The sequence below is a fragment of the Daucus carota genome, chromosome 1 (assembly GCF_001625215.2).
Source record: "Daucus carota subsp. sativus chromosome 1, DH1 v3.0, whole genome shotgun sequence".
NCBI classification, from domain to species: Eukaryota; Viridiplantae; Streptophyta; class Magnoliopsida; order Apiales; family Apiaceae; genus Daucus; species Daucus carota.
Genome location: NC_030381.2, coordinates 8,481,645 through 8,488,935, shown reverse-complemented (window position 1 = coordinate 8,488,935; position 7,291 = coordinate 8,481,645). Strand labels below are relative to the sequence as shown.

At 34.7% G+C, this 7,291-nt stretch overlaps 1 protein-coding gene across 1 annotated transcript; it reads left to right on the top strand.

Moving 5' to 3' along the window:
- Positions 1 to 296: 296 nt before the first annotated feature.
- LOC108217586 (protein FAR1-RELATED SEQUENCE 5-like) lies at positions 297 to 4,911 on the top strand. Its single transcript, XM_064088227.1, has 6 exons — positions 297 to 414; positions 837 to 1,457; positions 1,577 to 1,721; positions 2,342 to 2,618; positions 2,716 to 3,279; positions 4,327 to 4,911. Exons 1-6 carry the CDS (start codon positions 297 to 299, stop codon positions 4,909 to 4,911), a joined length of 2,310 nt encoding a protein of 769 aa, XP_063944297.1.
- The last annotated feature ends 2,380 nt before the right edge of the window (positions 4,912 to 7,291 follow it).

Genomic DNA, 7,291 nt, shown 5'->3' with positions numbered 1-7,291 from the left:
AATATTAGTTGATTACCTTGATTTATAGTGAGGTAGTTAATGTAATTATTGCAACTGTTTGTGATTATCGATGTTAGTTTATTGTGATTATTGTTGTTTGATTCAGTCTTGATGTTAGTTTCTTGTAGAGTTGGTATTTTTTGAGAGAAATTTGATATTTTTGCTCTGGAACTAAATCATTTCTTCTGTTCTCTGACCTGCTTTGCATACAATGATCTTTGCTCGAGTTCTGTGTTTCTTCGTCCATAAATTATAAATGAGCTTCTATTACATCACTTCTCATGATTCAAGTTTAAATGTTACTACTCCCTCCTGGAGTCCTGGTACTCATGTTGATGCAGCAGGACATATATATGGTTGCTAATAGTCTTGATGCTGGCTATACTCTTAATTTGGAATTGGATGTTTGCAATTGTAATGATACTTTACTATATGCTTAAGTTTTCTAGTGTGTCTGTGCAACATAACATAATTTCCGGTCTATCATCAGCTGATACTACTACATTGCTTCGCCATAAGTTATACCTGTTGTGAGGCAAATGTTACTTGAGCAAAATTAAGGTGATTCTGGCCTATTGTGACTAATAGGACTGGTAGCTCCTGAGTTAATATATATCAATGTTGCTAGTGGTTGCTCTTGAGTAAAATATATAAAACCAGGAGCTCTGTGGTATCACAAGGGGTATAGACTTGGAAGATACGATTATTGTGATTAAAAGTGAGTTTATTGTTGTGATTAGTGATAACTATTATGATTATATGTGATTATGTGATAAATAATTAGTTTGGGTTGTGATTATCTATTGTCATTACTGATTATTTATCATGTGTAATAGGTTCAAGTTATGGGGATTCATCTGTTGTTAATCGTGGAGTTGATGATGTGACTTCTGTTGGTAGTTCTATTTTATCTTCAAACTGCAATGAAGAATCTGGTACAAGTCATTCTATTTCATCTGCTGCTCAAAAGACGTATATTCCTTTGAATGTTCCCGACGTTTCGAAGCCAACTATTAATCAATGCTTTCAGCGTTTGGACCAAGGTTTCATATTTTACAAGGAGTATGGTCGTTTAGGTGGTTTTGATGTGAGGAAGGGAACTGAAAAGAGGGGTGAATCTGGTATAGTTAGTATTAAACATTATACATGCAGTAAAGAAGGGTGTAATGATTTTCGTAGTACTTTGGATAGTAATTTGAGTAAAGTTAAGCGAAGGCGGACTGCTTCTACTTGGTGTTGTTGCAAAGTAAAGATAGTATTAAAACTTAATAGGGATAGAGAATATTTTGTGTTTAAGTTTGATGAGGTGCATAATCACCCCTTGGTTGATGAATCTGGAAGGCAATTTTTGCGATCTAGTCGTCAAATGACTATAAGTTCGAGGAATTTTGTGTTTGATGCTGCAAAAGTTAACATTGGCTGTAGTAAAGCTTACGGTTTGATGAAAGAAATGGTTGGTGGGTATTCTAATGTTGGAGCTACAGTGAGAGATTTTAGGAACTTTAATCGGGACTTGAAATGCTACATTGGAGAAGGAGATGGACAAATGTTAATTGAAAAGTTTAAAGTGTTGCAGGAGGGGTCGAGTTCTTCTATTATGCATATGAGCTTGATGAGACAGGGCATTTGACGAAGCTTTTTTGGGCTGATGCAATTTGTCGGAGGAATTTCGAGGTGTATGGGGATGCAGTTTCATTTGATGCAACGTTCGATACAAATAAGTAAGTCAAATTTTGTTGATTAATTATAATGATTTAGAGTGCTTTTTGGCCAGATTTTATTTGTTTTGAATCCAATGCCTATAGTATGTTTACATAACAAACCCTGCACTTTACTGGTTAGTTTCAAATTCAATGCACTTCTGGGCTTCTTGACATGATAATTGTAATTCTGGATGTAATTGTATAGATTTCCAGTAGCTGGTTATATCTCCATGGTTTCCCACGTATTTTTTGACATTTTAGAAGGTAGCTTAAAAAAGCTGCAGATAGATAACCAGTGGGGAAAATACTTGAACAAAACAAGCTGATGCCTACCTTTTTTCTTTTCTTTTTGTGACATTTAATTGTTGAGAAATTAAGCTAGCTAGACCCTTTCTAGCACATATTCTCAATACTGATTTCAGTTGTCACTCGATTTTTTTTTTTGGGACATAATTTGTCACTCATTCGGAATATTTGTGGCAATGCAAGCCATATAAAATTCAATGCCTATAGTATATTTTTGTTATTTAGTATAGTTGTTTTTAGTGATTATAACATATAAATTTTATGATTATACTATATACTATATCAATTGTAGATGTTGATTTATGTGTACTTATAGTGTTTCATTTTGGCAGGTATAATATGATATTTGCCCCGTTCACTGGGGTTGATAAACATGAAAAATGTGTAACTTTTGCTGCTTGCCTTTTGGCAAAGGAAGACGTTACTCATTATAAATGGGTTTTTGATCAGTTTTCTACATGTATGAAACGTCATCCTGTTGTTATCATCACTGATCAGTGTCCAGCAATGAAAATTGCAGTTTCTTCGTCACTTTCTTCAAAAAATGGTTTCGTTGCTACTAAACACCGCTTGTGCATGTGGCATATAATGCAGAAATTTCCCATAAAGGTTTAGTAGTTTAGTCTTATTTTATTTTTTAACATATGTAATTGTATATAAATATGATATTTGATGTATTTTTGAGGAGGCTTTAAATTTTTTGTAGCTTGGTAATCGGTTATGTAAAGAGACTAATTTCATGAAGAAGATGAAAAAGTATATATGGTCAAATCATTTAGATATTGCTGAGTTTGAACAAGGATGGCAGGCTGTTATGCAGGAGTTTAATTTGGAAAATAACAAGTGGTTGAGTGACATGCATGCTATCAGATCTTCATGGATTCCAGCTTTTTTTAGAGATGAGCCTATGTTAGGTTCAATGAGGACCACGTCTAGATCAGAAAGCAAGAATCTTTTCTTTGCTCAGTTTCATAAACAAGCTGATTCATTATGCGAGTTTTGGTTGCGTTTTCAAAGTGCAATGCAAAGACAACGAAATGAGACGGAGAGGCGGGATGAAGAGTCAAAATCGAGCTTTCCCAATACATTGTCTACATGGTTTATTGAAGATGATGCGGCTGATTTGTTTACACGGACAGTTTTTTACAAAGTTCAAGAGGAGATTTTGGCAGCATGTTTGGATATGCAAATCAAACGGATGAGTGAAGAGGTGGAAGGTATTACTAATTTTGAAATCAAGGATGTAAAAGTGAAAGAAAAGATCTTCAAGGTATGTTGTTTTTACATTTCCCACTAGTCAATTTACCTGGTAAATATTGTAATAAATATTTAGAGATAAGGAGCTAAATGATCACTGCCTGCAAGCAGAACTAAAAACTGAGTAGTAAACCAAAATGTTGGATGCAAGTCACCAAAAATGCTACTTTTTAAAGTACTGTTGATATTTGATACAATCCTTGCTACTTTGAATACTCACAGTGGACACTGTGGCCATGATTATCTACACTTCAAAAAGTAGTCTTCATGGCCCTTCATCGCCACAGTGGACACTATCGACACTGTGAATTACTAGGATAGAGTCTGGCCTTGAATATATCATGGTTTTCTTTACCATAAACACGACACTTCCCTGCAAATTAACTAATATTCACTTCTTTTATTTCACAAAAAAATTTACTGGAAAGTCATTTGACTAGCTAATACATTTGGCTATCCTAGTGAAGTACTCAAAACAGAATATTACAAATTAGCATCTTGTCCAAAGCATACTGTATACTGTATAGTGCATACTTTACAAAACTTTTGCACAGTGCCAGTCTCTTGTTAGTATAGACATGATTGATATCACTCATTGCTTGCACTTCTGGTCTTAGGGATCTTCGAAATCCTGTCATCTGATAAAATTTTAAAGTTTTGCACCGCGTGTTAGTCCCCCTGAACCTGTAATAGAGATTCAGACTTCAACATAAAAATACAACCCAGCTTCAGTTAATATAGATAGAACTGAAGCCAAATCAAACTTAAGCATAGCTAGCCAGCAAAAAATAGTAATATATAACACAAACAAATCCGTCTAATCATTAGCAAGAGTGTGATGCATTTATATTAATTCACTTTTTTCTGCAGTTGCATCACAATATTGCTCTGAAATTACAGAGCTCCTGCGAAGGCTGCCTCGTGTAATTTTTTTGATCCTGCGAAGGATACATATTTTGTTTATGGAGTTTATATAGTAGTGATTTTATTATTTTAGTTATACTCAGTAGAATTTAGTCATAATTCTCATAACAATGTATGCATTTATGTTATATTTCAGGTACCGGTTAGTAAAGAGCATGCTGTTTGTTCTTGCAAGAAGTTTGTGATGTGTGGTATAGTTTGCAGGTATAGTTTTTGTGGTATGAAGCATATTGGAGTAACAAGATTTCCTAAAAGTCTTATTTTAAACCGATGGTCAAAAATTGCTGATTGTGGAAGCTCGTGTGATATGATATCTGCTGATTATTTTAAGATGGAGAAGGGTTCATTAAAATTGATGAACATTTGGTTTGATTTTCGTCAAGTTCTTAACAAAGCTGGAGTGCAGATGGAAGTCCTTGAATTTGTGCATCAAACTGTGAAGGACTTAAGCACCAAAGTTGGCAATAGTTTGGATGGTGCTTCTTTTTCCAAAAAGGATCACATGGCTGCTTTGATTGGTGAACAGCCTCAAGGGGAACTTACTGTGCTAGTTCCGAATATTTCTAAAAACAAAGGAAATTATTTTAAATCAGGGAGGTTGATTAGCGAGAGGGAGAAAGCAATTACAAAAGCGAATAAGAGAATACGAAGGTGTAAAGAATGCTTAGCTACAACTCATGATTCACGTACTTGCCCAAAGAAGAAGGAGTTACAAAAGTGAACATTGTTTTAGGTTTTACTATAATATTTTTCATTGTTTTCTGATGAAATATAATATGTACATGAGATGTGGTGTTATGGTTATATTGTTATAATCTGTTAATGCATATTATGCTGTTATTTTATTTTATTGGTTATCTATAAGTGATCACAATTAGTAATCACTAAAGGCAGAAGCACTAATCACTTATATTTAAACAGATTATCACTTATATTTAAACAGATGATTATTGTTAAGTTTGCACAATGAATTATTAATCATATGTGTGCTACTTATGAACTATGTTTTGTTTGTCATACATAGGTTTGTAATTATTCACAATTGTAATTAATGCGAGAATTCGGAACAAGAAATATTTTGTTTTTTACACCTTAAGGGTTATTGTTTCGTTTTTGGGTTTTAGAAAAATCCACGTACGCTTTACAATAACCGACCACTCGTTACTAAACCCTAATTAAGCGAGGCTGAATTAAAACCAGAATAAATAAATTTAAAACCGTTAGCATTTAGGGTTTAAGTTTGGGTTACAGAATGATTAATTCGTACAGTATATTGAATTGGCCGACGGTTAGGGTTTAGGATTGAGGGTGTAGGGCCGGTAGGCCCTACTCCCTCGAGCCTAAACCCTAATTAAGCGAAGCTGAAGGGCCGAAGGCCCTGAAGCCGAGACGTCGCCGGAATAAATAAATTTAAAACCGTTAGCATTTAGGGTTTAAGTTTGGGTTACAGAATGATTAATTCGTACTGTATATTGAATTGGCTGACGGTTAGGGTTTAGGATTGAGAGTGTAGGGCCGGTAGGCCCTACTCCCTCTTGCCTAAATCCTAATTAAGCGAGGCTGAAGGGCCGAAGGCCGTGAGGCCGAGACGTCGGCGGAATAAATAAATTTAAAACCGTTAGCATTTAGGGTTTAAGTTCGGGTTGCAGAATGATTAACTCGTACTGTATATTGAATTGGCCGACGGTTTTCTTTAGGGCCTGCAATATCAGACACAACCCGAACTTGACTCGAACCCGACCCGAACTCGTAACCCGATTTATTGAGACAAAACCTGAAAGTGAACCGAAAATCACCCGTGTGACACGAAATGGACCCGAAATTAGGATTTCATTTCTAATAACTTCAATTTTCAGTTTTATTCTATTTTATGTGATTTTAGCTTGACCCGAAATCGACTCGAAATTGACGCGATGGCTGACACGAACACAACCCGTTACGCGAAACACTAAAGGCATATGCACTAATCACAATTTCAACAATTAGTCATCACTAAAGGCATATGCACTAATCACTTATATTTCAACAGATGATCACAAGTGTTTCCACAATGAATTATTAATCATAGGTTTGCTACTTATCAACTATGTTGTGTTTGCCATACATAGGTTTGTAATTATTCATAGTTGTTTTGTCTTTATTTGGAATGGCCATGACATATATAAAAAAAGGGGAAATCCAAGACATCAGAGGTTATAAAGTCAAGTGAAAGAAAGATTACACTTCTAGCATAAATAAAGTTATATGCAACTAGATTTTATGGGAGCCAAGAACAAGGCATTTCAGACCTAGAGAGAACTCTATCAATATCTTTTAACAGTGTATGCTGATATTAATAGATTCATAAAAATACTGGTGCAAATCCATAATCGCTACAAGCTAAAGCAATATTCACTAGTATGTGAACAATTAATCACAAGTACTTGCATGATGAATCAGTAATAATAGGTTTCAGAACTATGTTTTCAAAATAATAGCATAATGATGAATCCAAATTCATCATTTTGAATTAACCAGCTATGTTTTCAGAACTATGTTTTTTACAATTCCTAAGAAATGCAAATCAAACGTCATCCATCTCCTTATCAGCTTCCTCAAATGTAGTTGATAAATTTCTTGCGAATCTGACTTTTTTCTTGTTTTCAACTTGTCCTCTTGTCTTCTTTGACTGACTTTCTTCCTGAGATAATTGAGATGAATGGATAACAAGATTAACTAGTTTCCTTGATGCAGATTCAATGTAGAGCTCCTTCCCTTCTTTGAGAATTTGTTTCCTCTTCTCGTTTAGTTGTGATGAAAGGATGGCATTGTTGTACTTGATCCGAAGTTTGATCAGTTGATTTTCCTGGCCATGCTGTAGTATAATTTACATTCATTAAATTCCACAATAATAAACTAGAGATTGGTAGGGAAGATTAAAAAAAGTTGGATGAGTGTTTTACCTGTTCTTCATTCAAATCAGTAGTCCACGTTCTTGCATTTCCCATATAACTTTCCATGTGGCGTATCAGAAAAATTCCACAATCAATTGAGTTTCTTGTTGTTTGCCAGGTCATTTTTGTGAAGGTTGGCGTCAACCTTCTAAGTCTTCTTGCTATATT

What these genes read in the sequence shown, in the direction of transcription:
- LOC108217586 (XM_064088227.1), top strand. Translation starts at nt 297, where the DNA reads ATGTTACTACTCCCTCCTGGAGTCCTGGTACTCATGTTGATGCAGCAG. An exon ending in GGAATTGGATGTTTGCAATT is followed by an intron (nt 415 to 836) that starts GTAATGATACTT and finishes CATGTGTAATAG; the next exon opens with GTTCAAGTTATGGGGATTCA. An exon ending in TGAAAGAAAAGATCTTCAAG is followed by an intron (nt 3,280 to 4,326) that starts GTATGTTGTTTT and finishes GTTATATTTCAG; the next exon opens with GTACCGGTTAGTAAAGAGCA.